The following is a 17,416-nucleotide window of genomic DNA, read 5'->3' as shown; positions in this document are numbered from 1 at the left end:
GGTCGACGACAATGTTTTTGATTTCAAGCAAGCAAGCAAAAGCTACCCGGACAGGCGGCTAGCTGGCCGCCGCCTGGACTCCACGACGACGTAAATAGTCTCCCTTCACTCTGACGCCTCCATTCGTGGCGAATTTTCCCTATATTGAGAATAGACATTCTGTGACGCTAGGTCTCCCACCTATTACACAGCTTTGCTTGCTCGGAGAGTCTCTCACACCAACCGAAAGCATGCCTCAGAAACACTCCCGCAACAACACGGACCGGGCGACTTTCACGTACCAGGAACGCAAAATGGCTGGGTAAGCAAATCAAAACGATATCTTTTTGTCTATTCATAGCGGCAGGAGGAGAAAAATGTCGATGTGGGGAGTAGATAAATCCTTTGAAATAACTTTCTTTGTTGCCTTCATCGAGGTCCTTCAGGCAGTGGGAACAAGGGATGCGTAGTAGCACGTATACATTCACGATCCACTGCCTCGTCATTTTGGACGACATCTTAGGTGGGGAACCCAAAAAACTCGTATTGGGACAGACTCGCAGCAGCCATTTGGCTACTGTTGTTTGACGTTAAAGCCCGTGACAGATCCGGTTGTCAGGTACGAATCCTCGGAAGAAAACGCCCGTCCAGAAAATCGCTTGAAATGTCATGAAATCTACCTTCAATCTTTATTCACACACTTTATTTGCAGCCCGTCAGGTCATATTTATTCGCGAGAGGCCATTGTCGAGTATCTATTATCTAAGACGCAAGACCTCAAGCGCCAGCGCGTCCTGTATGAGGTGCGTATGCTGCCCTTCATGGGCGACTTTCTTTTAATCTGTCGAATGCCCCAGGTCATCCTGTTCCATTTCTCACCCCCGTCTTCCCATCGCAATTGCTTTAGCAACAAAGAGAAGAAGAGCAGGAGAGAATGGAGGCGGCCTTGAACGAGGAAAAGGAAAAGGATGTGCACCGCTTCGTGGAGAGGCAGACGTCGACCTTTGAGGAGGCAGCTCCGCGGCAAGGTAGTGTGCGAAGGACAAGTTTTGAGGTTCAGAATGGGTAAATGAATGATTGCTGATTGTGGTCTTTGTATAACCTTCGTCCCTGCCAGAGCATGAGCAAAACCCTCAGGAGGAGAATCGCCAGAGATATATCAAGCAGGTTTGTCCGTGGCACCTTCCTGTCGTTGATTGTCCAGAATCAGTCTGAAACTCGGCTCACCGATTCTTGTGCACGCTCTCCCTGTGGCTGGTCTCCTACCCACACCGGCGTTCAGCAACTTTCGAAAGTAATCCACAGAGACCTCAAGACCAAGCAAGAGGATGTGAAGAAGACTTCCTTCTGGGTGCCCGTCTGCACACCAGAGGCCAAGAATACGGCCATAGAGAAGGTAGAAGAGCGATGCGACTGGCAGTTTCCTGAGTGGGAAGCGGGGTTGGTTCAGGGGGGCCTTCTATGTTCAACGTGCTGCCCTGTCGAGTCCGACGGTAGCTCTCGCAGCGCCGTCAATATACTTGACACACCACGCGTCGGAGATCTTGGGCGATGGGTGTGGAAAGAAGGGAAAGGCAACACCACGTGTGGACACTGAATGTAGATCTTGGGCGATGGGTGTGAAAAGAAGGGAAAGGCAACATCACGTGTGGACACTGAATGTAGATCTTGGGCGATGGGTGTGAAAAGAAGGGAAAGGCAACATCACGTGTGGACACTGAATGTAGCTCCCAATTCTCTACAGCCCGCCACGCGCCCGCGCAGCCCTATGACCGGCGATCCTCTCCGCGCCAAGGACCTGCTCCCCTTGCCCCTCATGGTCGACCCGGAGTGGAGGGTAAGGAGGGAGGAAATATCTCTATCTCTCCGCATGTGCGTGTGCGAGAGAGGCGTGAGCGCGGGCTCGTGCGCTCAGTGAGACCGGGCCTCCCTTCTCCCTTTTCCTCCCTTCTAGAACGAGCATGATGGACGCGGCAAGTTTCTGTGCGCTGTCTCCCGCAAGGCCATCACATCTCAACCAGCTGTCTTCATCAAAAGGTATGAAAGTGGAATGGGGAAGAAAATGACCATTAAAAAAGTGAAAAATGAAAAGTCACCAGTACAGGGCGATGCAGTTGTTGCAACCGGGCTCTGTACGTCATCTATTTTTTGGCTCCTTTTCTATCATCCCTACCCAGTACGGGGGTAGTCGTCTTGGAGAGCATTGCCCAGGAGCTGGCGTATCCAAGCATGACATGTCCAGTCACGGGCAAAGCTTTCAGGGTATGAGGCATGGTGTCATGGGAGCGCAGCCAAATGTTTTCTCCAACCGTGCCCGCTGATCTAGGTTGAATCTGAAGCGCGTCTTTCCCCTGCGCCACCTTGCTCAAGGGGTTCCTCGGGGTTTTTTGGTTGTTTTTGTCCTCTTTCTCATTTATCATGCGTCTTTCCAATACATTAGAAAAGTGACCTACTGCATCTGAGAGGTGGGGGTACAGGTTTCTCAGCATCTGGTGAGGTTTTAGCAAAAAAACACAGAGTCACACACTTTTGAGGTGGCTCTGTCCCCTAAAAAAAAGCAACAACTCTTATGGACTGTGGCGTGGTAACTTTTTTAACTTCCATTTTGGTTCAGATTTTTTCAAAAGTGTGTCTGTGTCTATTTTTCTATATATGCCTTAGTATACCTTCCAAGAGATATGCTTGCATAGCATAAGCGCTCGGTCGTGGGGCCATGTTGGTTCTCTTCAGACGAACAGAACACTTGTTACTCCGACTCCGCGGCTTTATGAAGTCACCGGCATATGTTACGCATCTCTGCCTGTCTGCGCGACGCTCTGATTCCATAAGGCAGTCATTCCGCATTAAAAATACAGCCTTGCATCCTTGCGGTTGTGCGCGCCTATTTCATCTCTCCTTTGGAAGATACAGATTTTTTTATCTTCTTCTGGTGTGACATTTGGTGCGTATGCTCGATTTTTGACTTACTGCGATCAGCGCTGAGGAGAGGACTCCGCTCGCGGTAAGGCCGAGCAAGGGAAAACACACGAAGATAAAGATCAAATCTAACACCGTTGCAACTGTATGAAACACACTGTGTTGGCAAAGCGTGTATGGTATCTCCTGCGTGCCCGTGTCGCGGTGTGCCCTGTCGTCAGGCTGGCAACGCAGTGGAGTAGGGGAGGGTGGTGCGTTCCAGTGCAAGGAGGGGAAAAAGCCGACAGTCTGCCCACGTGTCGTCTGAGGCCTTGGGGGACAAGTTAACCCCGCTTCGTCGTCCTTCGGTTCTCGTGCATGAACAGCTACCAGTACTTGATAGCTACGAGTTCTAGATAAGAAGCATTGTGGTACCCTCAAAAGGAGATATTCACGGAGATTTGTCCCGCCGCGACCACGTCGGAACCGCCGAGTATAAGTACGCCGGAGATTGAATGTCCTGCACTATTGACGTTGTTCATTTGTCTAACCGCACCGCTACGACACACTCTTCCACCCTTCATTCATCTCTACGCTTGAATTGCACTTCTTCTCTCAGGGTCCTCAACTTACAAACAAGATGTCTGCGCCAATGCTGGAGGGTAGAGAGCGATGGATTCCTTCCGGCCCTCATCCTGCTGTCTTCCGCCCTAATGCCACACAAGCCAAGGACGTCAGTGCTCTCTCTCTTCTGTCGACAGTTGCTGGCCTGAGTCCACCGGCACAGTAAGTTTTGGGTGTGGATGACGTCGACAGGTCATGAGACCGATCGCATGTATGTAATCAATGAGAAGTGTAACCTAAATATGCCGTACATTGGCACAGGCCGGAGCTCGAGCATTGTAAGGAATCGGCCACTGGAACCAGTGGAGGCTGCCGATCGCGATTACGAGAGAGGCCTGACTCTTTACCGCTCGCTTACGCCACGGACCCTTCAGTGCCCGAGGCAGCTCATCGGTCTGTCCGAGCACCGGCAGTTCCGTCCCTCTCGTCTCGGGCTGCCTCGGCGTCGACGTCTGCGACCGCATCTTTCTCCTTTTCCTCCGCGCACGCACCTCCCCCTGGCGCCGCCTCGTCGTCCCCGTCTCTCTCGAGGCCCGCGGGCTTCCCTTGCCTCCGTCGTATTAAGCCTGACCACATCCTCCCTGTGCACCCACACATGCTGCCGCGACGACCGCGTGATCAAACCTCTTCCTTCCCTCTCTTGGACGCGCGCGCACTCACTTCCAACTCCCTCAAACATCACCTTGTCCCCTCACACGCACGTCAAGAAACGGCCCGGACTTGGGAGGTGGCGGAGGAGGACGTGGCGAGGGGGGCCACCCACCGTGGTGTCAGGTACAAAAGCAACCAACGGTGTGATTGGGAGGATCACGAAAGGTTGGAAGGTAACGAAAACAGGCCGCGCAAGTCTGCCAAAGTAGGCCGCGGCGACAATGCGGGAACGCGCGCGTGGGAGGAGTACTCTTCCCCCTTCCGTCGCGTCTCCAGGGCCGTGGATTCCACCCGGCTCGAGGAACCCGCTTTTCCCGTGGACCCCTCCCTTCCCCTGCTCGACTCCACCTCAGCGAGCATCCTCCACGCTCGGAACGGCGTGAGTGGCGCCATCGCCCGTCTGGCCGCCCAGGGGATGTTGGACTGGGAGAAAGTCTTCAACGCGAGGGCGCTGATTAGGGCGTGCTCGCAGGCTCGAGGGGTGGCGGATATGACCGCCGGAGTCCTTCCTCTGCTTGACCACCTGCTTGACACCCAGCCTCAGGCGTTCGCGCCAAAACGGAGGAAAGCAAAGAGCGGGGGTGTGGGGGAGAGGGGGCCCCCGGCGGGAGGGGCACAAGGGAACAGTGCGGGGGGCGACCCCAGCATATCCCAGCTAATCCAGCAGCTGGCGGCGGATGAGAACGCCTGCTACGTAGTGGCCTCCGTCAACGCGACGGGTATTGAGTCGGTTTGGTGCAACGACCGCATGAGCGAGCTCTTTATATCCTCGGAAGGTGGGTTCGGCCCCGCCCGTCGGTCTCCCTCCTCCACCGCCACTGCCCCTGTACCTATCCATTCACCTTCCTTCCGCTCTCTTATCCCCTCCCCTCAGAGCTCGAGGGCCTCAAGTCCCAGACGCGCATGGCAATCTACAGCTTCTGGCCTCGCTTCCTCTCGGGCCCGGGCCTGTACGAGCTGATGGGCGCCTTCTCGGCCATCATGGTCCAGTCGACGCACACCCCCTCCCTGGACGTGATCCTGGAGTGCTGCGTCCAGCGGGCGGTGAAAGGCAGCGAGAGGCCCGCCCCCACCAAGTGCCTGGCGACCGTGGGCATGATCATCAATCGGTTGAGGGAGGGGAATGTGTTGATCCTCCGCCTCTTGCCCTGCGGCCGAAGCGACCTCAAGAGCCGCAGGCGCCAGGAAAGTAGAGCAAGAGGGAGGAGCGTGGATGTCGTCCAAGGGTCTTACGAGTAGTGGGCAAAGCTTGCCGTCAGAGCTTCCGGGTTGAGAGAAGGATAGAGTAGAGCAGTGGTCACATGCTACCAGGTAGTTGGCACAGTAAAAATAAACAAATAAGGTCAAAAGAGGAGCCAGGATAAAAGATGGACAACAGGTTGTAGAACTAGAAACGAGGATGGAGGACTCGCGGAGATGTGAATTGGCTTATGTGAATGAATAGCAAAGCCCTGGGGAGTCCCGGCACAATGTGTATGTCCTCTTCGGACCCGTGGAACCGCCTTGGAGGCCGCTCAATCCTTGCTGTTCCTTTTCAAAGTCATGGATAGTCAGCTGTACATGCCATGTCGATTCACGCGCCGACGCGAAAAGCGCGGTGGTCGCACCATGCACACAGACCCCCTCACGCACTCGTCACCTTGTTGTCCACTTTACCTTTCTCCAAGCTACTTGCCTCAAAGCGGACCTTCCACCTTCTCCCTGCTCGCCTGGGCCGCCAGAGCCTCATATTTCTCAAACTCGCGCGCGAAGGCCTCGAGCACTTCGTCCGCCCGGCAGGGAATGCCCTCGTCCAGCACCAGCCCCACACTCATCACCTCCCCATAGGTGAAGGTGGAGAGGACCATGCCGATGGAGGAGACGGCGGGCACCAGGACGGCGATCCCTTCGATCGGGTGCCCCGCGAAGCGTCGGCGGTGAACGGGTCCGGGGACATTGGTCACGACGCCCGTGGTCCTGTGGCAGAGGAAGTCGGCCTGAGCCTCAAGCAGTCTGCGAGGGAGGAGGGCGCCCGTGGCTGTGGTCAGAAGGGTGACGCCGAGGGGCACGGTGGAGTCTTTCAGTCTGGAGGTCAGGGCGTGCAGATGGGCGAGGCGGCGCCGACGGGAGGCAAGGCCCGTGGGAAGGGCGACCGAGAGGACGGAGAGCTGGTTGTCCAGGTCTGTGAGGGAGGCCAGGTTGGTCCGCACGGACATGGGGAGGAAAACGCGGACGGCGTCGGTCAAGGGGGGGGGGAGTTCGAAGTCGCAGGGGAGGGTGATGCCGAAGTTCGCTTGCTCGAAACCGTCGGCTCCAGGCCCCCCGCCCCTCCTCCTCCCTCCTCCTCCTCCTCACTTTCCCCCTCCTTCTCGACGATAGGGCTTGTGGCTCCGCGTGGCACCTCTGGAAACACGAAGTGAGCACGGTCGCCGACGGACTGGCTCAGCATGATGGTCCGGAGCGCCCCCGTCGCGCAGGCCAGCAACACGTCGTTGACCTTCACGCCCAATTTGTCCTTGACGCGTTTCAGCCGAGCCACCTCCAGGAGCTCCTGGGACCAGGCCACCTTCTTCCTTCCCGACAGGGGCTGGGGCTTGAACATATTGCGCTCCGGAGGCGCTGCGATGTAGTCGCGCCATAGCACCCAGGGCACTTCCACCGCCATACGTGCTCCGAAGAGGGCAGAGCGAGAAAGGCGGTGGAGGAGGCGGGAGAGCGAGCTGAGCGTGGCGCAAGGAGAGGGTGCGCTTGATATCATAGGATGTGTCTGATGCGGATGACTGGACTCTTTGTGCTGGTCTAGGCGGCGCTTCAGCCCCACTGTCAGGGCAGTCGCTAGCATACATTCCCCTTCCCGGTTCTCAGCTCCCCGCTTGTGCTCTTCCAGAGGCTCGCTCATGGCTTCCAGCAAACCGAGCACAGAGAGACCATCCCCTAGCACGTGATGCAGCCGCAATATCAACGCCGTGCGTTCGCTGTCGCCATCCAAGGCATTCGCCACCAAAATTTCCCAGGGGCTGCGGGTAAATGTCGGTGGCATGTTCATGATGCCGCTCATCCAGTCCTTGAGCTCCCTTTGAGAGAGGCCCTCTGGGAGATAATCCACATGCTTCTCGTGGGAGAATGAGGGCTCAGGAAACCAATATACAGGCCAGTCCCCACGGCTGTTTTCGAAGGGCTGAAACGTGTCCGGGCTTGCCGAAACGCAGTGCTGTAGGCGCTGGAAACGTCTACTAGGAATTCCGGCCCTTTGGAGCACGCGTACCACATCTGCAGCTGTGATCCAACTTTTGATAATCACACAGGAATGAATAATTGGGATGTTCACGCCATCAGGACTCAGGAGATGGGTGGCCTCATTGCCGGCAATACAGCCCAAGCCAGGTTTTCGAGCCTGAAGGTATTCGTAAAACCATTTGAGCGAGGCGATGACCACGATAGCAGTCACCAGATATGCTATCGACTTGCAAGGCATGTGTATCTTTGTCGGTGTAAGACTCGTGAAGCACGTTGAGGGAAGTTTATCCATGCAGACGTAAAATTTTTACGGGAAGCCTGGCACTTAAGATGGAAGGTAGGTTGTGTGATCTGGAGGCCGGACAATCCTTTGAAAAAGCTACACAAGGCAAAAACTAGACCAATGAGAATTTCCAAAATCTTTTTATCAAAAATCTGAAGGCCAAAAGTCACAAATACTTGGTCTCCTTCTAAGGGAAATATTAACTGGATAGGGGGTTAACGTATGTCGAGGAGGGGAATCCGATCGATGCATTCGAGCCCCAGCGCGCATCAAGGTACGCAGAGCATTTAAATATTTTTGAAAACACTTTATTAAACACATGTTGCTCCGTATCCAACAAAACACGAATGTCTCCAGGGCAGCAGTCACACGCGAATATGCTCCCTCGCTGGCCCAAGAATACCGCCAGGGTCGCTGCTTGGGCCTGCTCCTCCCATGGGAGGCAACAAATTGAAATTGATCAAAACTGTCCTTTCAATTTCTTTGAAGTGTCTTGTCCAATTGAATGCGAGCTTTTCATGGAAATCTAACATGTTTCTCTCCATCGACACTATTATTTGAGACGCAGGGATAGACCTTCAGGAAAAGAGACCGCCTGCCATCCCTTTGAGAGGAGACTTCGAATATTCCCGTGATCGCTACCTTTTGGGGTCTGAATTACAGACCGGTAGTGTTCACCTATGCCCACAAAATGATAAGATTGATTGCAAGAGCGGTGGTAAGAAATTTAGCCGTAAGACTCAATCAAAACAAAAAAAGAAAGGTTATCGCTTAAAAAAGAAGAGAAAGGTTGTACATCCTCGGGAAGCTAGGATGATATTTTATTTAAAAATGACTCATAGCAATAAGAATAGGTCAGTGAATGACTTGACAAGGCCGCATGTACTCAAATGTGAACGACAACGTACCGAAAAGGGCGAGCAACGAAGCGGGTGGTAAGCCGTGAAGGATGCCGAGGGAGAGGAGCTTGCAGGAGCCCTAGCCATTGATTGAAAATAAGTTCTGAGAAAGGAAGAAAAGGGGGCTTGACATCTATCTGTAGCTTTCTTGTGAAGTCTAGAAGTGTGGGACGCACCGCATTAGTTCCTGCAGGGTTCGTTACGTCCCCATTTTTGAAGGGCTTAGGCGTGTAGTCGTATGTGTCGTCGATAGCCTGTACAAATTTGCAAGGGGTAAGAATGAATCTCGGACCTCCTACTTTCTTTGCCTCAACCGCTTCAATCATCGCTAAAGGTGCTCAAAGGCTTGCAAAAATTCTTGGAAAGCATCACGGAAGCTGGGGTTGGTTTCGGTTGTGTGGCAGAGAAATCCGAAAATCAAGAGTTTCCACTGAGCGCTTTTTGACGCGTAGACACAACAAACTGCCAAAAGTCTTAATATTACCCTATTCCTATCAAATGTGCGTAGCTTTGATAGCGATCGACCTCGCTTCCTCTCCTACCTGCATGACCTCGTCGAATTTCAAAGGCGGGCCCGTCCCTCCGAATCCTCCAGGTCCTACTCGCGCCAACAGTCCCACTACTGCTATGGGAGGAGGTATGAACCCAGCCGCTCCTTGCTCATCCCAGGTTGTTGGGGCGGACGTAATGGAGCTGATGTCGAGGAGTCGGGAAGAGATGGGGAGAGAGCTGTGCTCGAGGGGCACGTTCGAAAACGGGATGTGGCGCCATGCGAGGAAATAAAGACACCCTAACAGATGTACTCACCTTGTGTCTGTCGCACACACAGCAGTGCTAGACTTAGGTGCCAAGTGAATCTTGCTCAAGCCGGCGGCTGCAAGATGGGGGGTACACAGGAATGGCTCAGAATGCTACGGCTACGCGGATACGGCAACACGCTTGACCTTCCCCCCCCCCCCCCAACTAAAGCGCATTTTTGGGTGGGCGCAATCCATGCTCTTCTTTACCTCTTTCCGAGACTTGACGGCTGAAAAAGGGGGTCATCGTCGATATCCTCAACGCCTGGCTGGCTGGTGACGCCATGAGAAGGAGAAGGGGAACGCCAAAGAGGATGTACATCTCTTGACGTGTGATGATCCCTAGGGCCTGTCTTCCACAGTTCGAGTGTCACCGGCGAGTTTAAGTCAGCTGAAAACGTAATCCGTCCCCGCACGAGTTAGGGTTAGGGTAATTTGTCGGCGGGGTCAACAAAAAGGTAGCTAACTCGAGCGAGGTACTCTGTCTCGACGCGGCGGGGCAACTTCAATTCCGAAAGTCTGTCGCTACCGTACTAAAGCGGTTTTTATTACTCCAAGTACATCCAATCCACACCTTTTTCACGATTAAAAGTAAATTCATACAAATCAGGAGTCCACAATCACGATTTTGGACCGTAACTCTGCTGCCATGGCCATGGACGCTCCCAGTCTGTCTACCTCCTCCCTCTCGCCCTCACTTTCTGTTGATAAACTTTTCGACGTACGAGACAAAAACGTTTTAATTACTGGAGGTGGGACGGGCATCGGCCGAATGATAGCTCAAGGCTTTGTGGATAACGGTAAATTTTGTCGAGCACAGTGACAATTTCTCTAGAAAGCTGGAAGTAGCGTTTCACTCCTCACTCATACGCTCTGCACGTTGTGCCTGTCCTGCTGGGCATACCTCATCGTAAAGGCGCACGTGTTTTTATAGCCTCCCGGAAAGAAGCCACGCAAGCAGCAGCAGAGATTGTCCGCGCGTCCTCCCGTCCGCCCTCCCGGGTCTTCTGTCGTGGCCTGACTGCCGACCTCTCCAAGGGGGAAAGCGAGCAGGTGGGACTCGTGGCACGTTCAGAGCCGGAGGGAGACTCTGACTGGGACAGTTTTTCACGTCCCTAAATACATTTTCACAGATGAATCTCCTCTCGGCAGTCGCCCGCGAGACAGCCGGCAAGCTGCATGTCCTCGTGAACAACGCGGGCACCAACTGGGCCGAGCCCGTCGAGTCCTACCCTATCAAGGTACAAGGGGAGGGCGGGAACAGGGTGACTGGCGGCGAGGGAGGCTCATGCAGAAGCTGTCGAAGCATGTCATGCTCATCGCGTTCCCTTCCGCTGTGCAGGCTTTCGAGAAGGTCGTCGCCCTCAACCTCCTCGCTGCCTTCAGTCTCACGCGCCTCGCCTTACCCCTACTTGAAGCAACGGCCACCCTTGGAAATCCTGCGCGCGTGATAAACATAGGTGAAGTGGTACTTTTGGGCGAGCACCTCTTGCACTTGGCCTCACTTCCCCCTATTCTTCCTCCTCTCTTTCTCCCTCTAATTCCTCAACCCCAAGGCTCGATTGACGGGGCGCGCGTGACGCTGATCGACCACTTTGCTTACTCTTCTTCCAAGGCCGCATTGCATCAGCTTTCCAAGGTCTTAGCTGGCAAGCTAGGTGGGTCGTCTTCCACTCTGCCCTTCCTTACCCGGGGCTCGCTGTGTCCGCTTACTCAAATCCCTCGCCGCCCGCCCTTGTGGATGGCTCGGCGCCGTTGCCCGCCCTTCATTCCCCAATCCCGTAGGTCACCGACACATCACCGTAAATACCCTCGCTCCGGGTCCCTTTGCCAGCAAGATGATGAAGGTGACCCTGGCGCGGGCGCAGGAGGAGATAGAGGCGGGGACGGCCTTGGGCAGAATAGGATCTCCAGAGGTAGTAGGGGTGGGAGGAAAGGCGGGGTAGCGGGAAGGGAGGGGACGAGATGCTAGACGAAGGAAGAGTCGCAAGGTCAGCGGAAAGATCACCGGACCGCGAGCCTATCTCAACACGCTCTCCCCTGTCCCTCCCTTCTCCCTTCCCTTAGGATATGGCAGGAGCAGCCTTGTTCCTGGCCTCGCGGGCAGGAGCCTACGTGACCGGCGCCGTACTTGTCGTGGACGGGGGGATCCTGGTCAAGCCCCGACTTTAAGGGCAAAAGGTAGAAAGGAAGGGCGGGCACGGTGGAGAAGAGGAGGGAGAAGGAAAAGAAATAAGAATCCCAGAAGGTGTGGGTCTCGCGCAAGCTAAAAGTATATATGGATATAGTTTTAAAAGCTTCCTTCAGATTCCAACTGCACATTCTTACTCCTCTAGAGACATTTTATGTGCCTTGTCCACATTCACCACGATCACCCACTTTATTTGGTGCTCGGACAGCTTCGTACGCTTGTTATACACAAGAAAGATGATACAGTATTGTTAGGTACAGATAAATCCTGCAATCTTCCCTCTTCGGCCTCCTTCGCCCGCTGTCAATCCAGTGATTCAATGCTCTCCTACCGAACTCGCTCAGGGTCCCACTTGGGCAGCATCATATCCATAAGTTCGACGAAAAGCTCCCTTTTCAGCCCTCCCCCCACCGTGTGCCAGAAAACAGCCTCGCGCACCTTGGGGAAAATATGGAGACAAGTGCGTGGACATCAAAGGCCTGCCACAAATATATTTCCAACATCAAGAAAGCGGTGGAAACATGGAAAGGGGAGGTGGTCTAGTGGCCCTATGGAAGGATGACCTACCTGCGTGCGCGGGTCTTGGACTGACGGACACCGCGCGGTCTGCGCGTGTAACGCCTTCACGGGTTCCTCGCCCTCCTCTTGCCTCTCGAAAGACCTTTTCCTATTCGCCCGTACCACTCGACTGAGCCCCCTTCCACGTCCGTTCTCTCTCTCCGACTTTTCGTTTTCTCCCCTGGACCCAGCGAGCAAAAGCGGCAAAGGAGCCTCCCGCACGACCCTCTCCTCCAAGTAGCCAGGAGTCACGCTAAGACACTTACGACGCTGTGTAGGAGCATGCGAAACAGAAAAGGGAAGTTTGTCAAAGGACTTTAAAGAGCAATCTTAGCTTTCACTATTGAGAACCTAATTAAAGGCTATGTCGACGAGGAGAGGTCCTGGGGAAGAATCTTTGTCAAAAAATTCGCTGCAACCTACCTTCTCAGCACGGGTCTTGCCCGTCACATACGTGTGTCGGAGGGCGTGGGAGGCGTCGCAGATGGCACGCGCCTTGTAAAGACATCGCGCCCGCCGCGACTCCTTCTCCTGCAGATATTTCTAACGGAGGAGAGGGAAGGCGGTTTTTATGAACCCATGTCTCTGTGTGCAGTGAGTGACAAGAATGGGCTCTGTCTGCATTCCTGCCCTGTTTTACGTCCTCATTCCTCACCTTAAGGACGCGAACGGAAGTAGGAACGTTCTTAGCCATGGCGATTTCCAGGGCTGTGTGGCCCTCCCGGTTAACTAGGGTTGGATTTGCTCCTTTCTGTGGAGAGGGAGAGGAAAATAATACGGGTGCGCTCACTGATGAGATGACTTTCGTCATTACTGCTGAAAGAACTAAGACATAGAAGTTGTTCGTCAGAGAAAAGGGGTTCTTTTGTGTGAATGACTGGAAAGAAGGGGGTAGGGGACGAAGAGCTTGGAAGCCAAGTCGACGGACCTGGAGCAGAATCTTTAGGATCTGAGGGAAACGGGAGGCGCAATGCACAGCGCTGTTCCCCCTCCGCGTGACAAGGTCTAAGTATTCTTTGATAGCAGGGGGCTGGACGGACAAAGACGAGAGGGAGGAGGCAGCCGCTCTGCTGGTAGCCGTGACGGTAGTGGAAGCGAAGGAAGAATGGGAGGAAGACAAGCAGGCGTTACTCTTGGAGGAAAGGGGGGCCAGTGAACAGGCGTGGTCAATGAGAGCCTTCACCACGTCTGTATGTCCGCATGCGCAGGCGATGATGAGAGGTGTCATTCCTGCGGAAAGAAGACACGAATATGAGAAGTGGACGCCTGTCACGATTGCTGAAACCTTTCGACCAAGCCTTTACCTTCTGTGCTCTGTTTACGGACGTCTGGATTGTGTTTAAGGAGCACCGAGACGAGGTCCAAGTATCTGAGAGTAGCAGGGAAAGACGAGAAACGATCAATACCTGAACGTAAGCGACGCCCCCGCCGGATTGCGTTTCCTTCTCCTATGCTCCCAGTCGCTGCATCTTTCATACTACTCACCCAATCTTGCTGGCGTAAAACAATGCAGATCGCCCCCCGGAGTCTACGAGATCTACTGAAGCCCCGCGGGCGAGCAGCCAAGCGGCAACATCATCATGGCCCATGACGCACTTGAGGTAAGGACAGTTTAAGAATACGGGAAGAACAAGATGAGGGGGGTCAAGGGATGCATCATTGACCACAAAATAAGTGAACACCATCCGGTGCAGCATTTTCTCTACCGACGTACGTACACTCCAAATAAGAGGAGACATCCCATAGGTATCATCCTGCAAATCGATCAGTCGAACGTCTTCTTGTAAATAACCGCGAATTGCTGGCAGCTGAAGGAAAAATCATACGAACGGGAGAAGGAAGTGAGCTATCATTGAACTAACACGAAAAATGAGTGTTGAGGCTGTTGATTGCGGTAGGCCCATACCTGTTTGGCGATGGCTGACAAATGGATGCCGTGCCAAACCATACCAGCCTTCTGTTTCCTGTTTGGTAGAACTAGAGGGATCGAAACTTATCTTGTTGATGCGGTGGTATGAAGATGAATATTTATGGGCCGATCGTCAGAATCGTAAAGGGAGCCCGACGCCATAAAGCACAAAGAGAACCATACCTCTTATCTAAAATCCGCGGGTATTGAGGGGCAATACTTACTTTCCCTGTTTTATTTATCCCTTCTTTATCACTGCAGAACCTTATTTTTTTTTGGAGGGAAAGGTACAAAAATATTGTTGTGAAACAGTAGCGTCGTTTGAATTATGGACTGCTAGAATATTTGAATGTAGAAAATTTCATCGGTTTAGTGAGTTCATCAAACACTTAATTACCTTCGGTTGCTGAATGTACAATCATGTCTTTTCAAGTCTCTGTTCAAACTGGATACAATACCCATGTATTGCCAACAACACTTTAATGCGGGAGCTCGGCGCGCTTTTCTGTTACATAAACGGTTATTTGAAATACAACCTCCCAATCCTGACAACGTTCCCAGCTCAAGCAATGTTTACACGACATTTTGGCAACATTCTCCTGTGATATTTTAAATTATGAAACAGTATGGGGTTTAAATCCTCTTCACAGCTTTCTCCCTCACAATCGTCCAGCCCGCACTCCAGCAAGAAATGGCCCCATCTCTCGTGCTACAGTTTCCAAGAGGCAAGACAATCCTTTTCCCTTTGGACCTTCCAAAACTTCTTTTAAGACATCACATAGTTCGTCAAGCCGCTGGACCGCCTGTGTTGGCCTCAGCGATTCTATGTCCGCTCCCATCAGCCCCTCAAGGACTCTCGTCCACGCTTCCTGCTCCCAGTACCGCTTCAGCCTCCAATAGTTCGCTCCCTTGCAGCAAGTCGGTTTCATTGCTTTTTTAGACTTCATCTCATTGCCTTTCATGTCATCAGCAAAATACACAGAAAGGGGAGAGTGTCCATGCAGCAAGCAGTAGGCTGAGGCACCTAAGGCATACAAATCTGCGTCTTCCCTCCATCCTCTTTTCATCTCTCCTTCTTGAATGCCATGGTCGCGCTTACTTGATCTTTCTGCTCGCATAGCTCGACATTGATACCCCGACGCTGCTCTGCCCCCCGAAAATTGGATTTCGACACTTTCCTCTTGGTCCTCCTCTGCACCTCGCACATCCAAGCTCACACCAAGGTCGATGACCATCAAGCTTCCCTGCCCCACCATGAGAAAATTATCGCATCTAATGTCGCAGTGCAACATACCTCCTTCAACCCAGAGTCTACGGATGACGCGTAGCATTTGAAGGGTGTAATGCAGAGCAAGAGGCTCAGGCAAGCCTGAGAGAGAGGGGGAGGAAAAGGCAATGTCAGAAGGAGGAGTATTGAGATAAGAGGCTGGTGGAAGGAAAGAGGTGATGGTCCTCTTCCGCACTACATACTTCCACCCCTTGTGGCAGTATGCCAGCGCAGAAGGTCGTGGAGGGTGCCGTCCGTGCCCAAGGGCAAGCATAGGGCGGAACCATTCTTAAACAGGTGCAAGGCAGTGGGAGCAAGAAAGAAGGGAGGCTCGACGGGCGTTGCAGCAGCTTTATGATCCCGACGACCCTAAATGTGCGACAGGAAAGATTAGTCAGGGCTCAAGAAAAAGTAAAGCCCCAAGGAGCGTGGACCCTCCTTGTCCTCTGACAGTATCCTCCAGGACTTGCCTGTGACTTTACCCGTTCTTCCAACAAGGAGAGCATGTTGAACTCGTGGGGGAGTGTGGCGTCAGGGGAGGCGGGATCAACCGTTTCCACCTGAATGACAGGCAAGAAAGGGTCAGGGTTATGGTAAAGAGAGCCCAGGCGCAACGCCGGCGAGTGGTTCGGCTCGTCTTCCTTAAAGCTGTGGCTCCCATCTTCGAGGTTCCCCATCCAAATAAGCGGCACAAGCGCCCACCCATCCGTCTTTGTGATCTTACCTTAACTGCGAAATCTACCTCTCCCGCCGTCGGGCACTTGAGATGGTAGACCACGCCGTACGTGCCCCTTCCCAGGACGCCGAGAAGAGTGTGGAGCGGCTCCGAGGGGTCCAGACGGACCTACGAGTAGAGTAGGATGCGGGAAGTATCGATAGTGTTGGACAAGAAATGCGAAAAGTTGGTTGTGGGAACGCGTACAATGAGGGGGAGGGGGAGGGGAAACTTACCTTGGGCCGTGTCCCGCTGCTGGAGGGAGGAAGTGGCTTGGGAAGATGATGAGGGAGGAGCCGCGGGCGATGGTCGCGAAGGCGGGAAGAGGGAGGCAGGGAGGAGATGGCGATGTGTGTGTCGGAGGCGTCGAGGATGAGAGGACGGGGAGTGACTTGGCTGAGAAAGTGGAGGGAAGAGAGCTTGTCAAATGGAAAGAGGTCGATCCGCGTGGGGGGGAGGGACTGACCTGGAAAGGGAGTGGTCCATGACGCAGTCGGTTGAAAGTCCGCGAGCTGGCGGCTGCGATGAAATAAGGGAGGGGCGGGGGACTGGAAAAGTTCCAAATCGAGGTGATCAGAGAGTATGACGAGGGAAGAGCAAGGGAAGTAACACGATGTCGAGTGCGTTCCTGGATCCTTCCTTGTTTTTTCCCTCTTCTCTAGCTCTCCGACATCCATGTCTAATTTCCCTCAAACCTCTTCTCTTGTCGTTTGTTTCGCCATCCCCCTCACTTTCTTCTTGTCGAAGTCTCCAACCAATACTGGGTTGGGAGAAAAAGGGAAGAGAGCATGCCCGTGCCCCCCCCGTTACGAGCTTACCCTCCCTTTCCCTCCCTGGCATCTTCGCGTGCCCGTCCTCCTCCTCCTCCTCTTCCTCCTCATCCAGGCGGCCAGACAAGCCAGAGAGTAGGTGCGTCGTGCTCTTAAGCGAGGAGAATGACCGAAGCGCGAGCGTGTCCTCCTAGGGTGGGTGAGGGAGGAATGAGGGAGGGGCGATGCAGTGGACAGAACAGGCAATCAGGAAGGAGAGAGGGAGGAAGCTTTCAACCCTACCTCGACGATCTCGCTCAATTCCAGCGAGCCCATCCGATGCCCGAGCGGGCCGCCTGGTGGACGGAAAGAAGACAAGGAGACTCTCACGGTGAAACGGATTCCTCTCACGTCCGATCGCCTTTGCCCCGCTATACCCCCCTTCTCCCCGCCCCTCCTCACCCACCGGCGCCAAGGAGCTCGTTCTTTTCCTCCTCCTCCTCGATGGAGAAGGTCATGGTCGGGGGCGCGGAGGGGGACGAGGAGGGGCGCAGAGAGGCCTTGCTGGTGGTGCGAGGGGCGACAGGGGGGGAGTAAGAGCGATCAGGCACGACCGTGTCCGTCCTCGTGCCTTACCTTCCTCGCTCTCTTGCTCTTCCTTCCTGCATACCTCCTGCCCACCC

At 54.0% G+C, this 17,416-nt stretch overlaps 4 protein-coding genes across 4 annotated transcripts; 3 read left to right on the top strand and 1 right to left on the bottom strand.

Moving 5' to 3' along the window:
- Positions 1-208: 208 nt before the first annotated feature.
- On the top strand, positions 209-2,014 carry NGA_0402100 (nitric oxide synthase interacting protein; the record flags this gene model as incomplete). Its single annotated transcript, XM_005854637.1, has 8 exons — positions 209-301; positions 503-598; positions 692-782; positions 887-1,010; positions 1,097-1,146; positions 1,262-1,375; positions 1,724-1,816; positions 1,934-2,014. Coding segments are annotated over exons 1-8 (720 nt in total), but the record flags the coding sequence as incomplete, so codon positions are not given.
- Positions 2,015-3,490: 1,476 nt separating this feature from the next.
- On the top strand, positions 3,491-5,625 carry NGA_0244302 (uncharacterized protein). Its single transcript, XM_005854634.1, has 3 exons — positions 3,491-3,660; positions 3,760-4,925; positions 5,024-5,625. Exons 1-3 carry the CDS (start codon positions 3,515-3,517, stop codon positions 5,386-5,388), a joined length of 1,677 nt encoding a protein of 558 aa, XP_005854696.1. The 5' UTR covers positions 3,491-3,514; the 3' UTR covers positions 5,389-5,625.
- A 2,878-nt stretch (positions 5,626-8,503) lies between these two features.
- On the bottom strand, positions 8,504-9,697 carry NGA_0401810 (type iii effector protein; the record flags this gene model as incomplete). Its single annotated transcript, XM_005854635.1, has 5 exons — positions 9,555-9,697; positions 9,355-9,421; positions 9,090-9,276; positions 8,724-8,801; positions 8,504-8,626 (listed from the first exon to the last, which is right to left on the bottom strand). The coding sequence occupies exons 1-5, from the start codon at positions 9,664-9,666 to the stop codon at positions 8,504-8,506; spliced, it is 567 nt and encodes a 188-aa protein (XP_005854697.1). The 5' UTR covers positions 9,667-9,697.
- A 559-nt stretch (positions 9,698-10,256) lies between these two features.
- NGA_0402001 (short chain dehydrogenase reductase family) lies at positions 10,257-11,516 on the top strand (the record flags this gene model as incomplete). Its single annotated transcript, XM_005854636.1, has 5 exons — positions 10,257-10,397; positions 10,478-10,585; positions 10,687-11,002; positions 11,130-11,263; positions 11,412-11,516. Coding segments are annotated over 5 exons (804 nt in total), but the record flags the coding sequence as incomplete, so codon positions are not given.
- Between the last annotated feature and the right edge of the window lie 5,900 nt (positions 11,517-17,416).

The sequence above is a fragment of the Nannochloropsis gaditana genome (assembly GCF_000240725.1).
Source record: "Nannochloropsis gaditana CCMP526 unplaced genomic scaffold scaffold437, whole genome shotgun sequence".
Lineage (NCBI taxonomy): Eukaryota > Eustigmatophyceae > Eustigmatales > Monodopsidaceae > Microchloropsis > Microchloropsis gaditana.
This window is presented reverse-complemented; position numbering and strand designations above follow the sequence as displayed.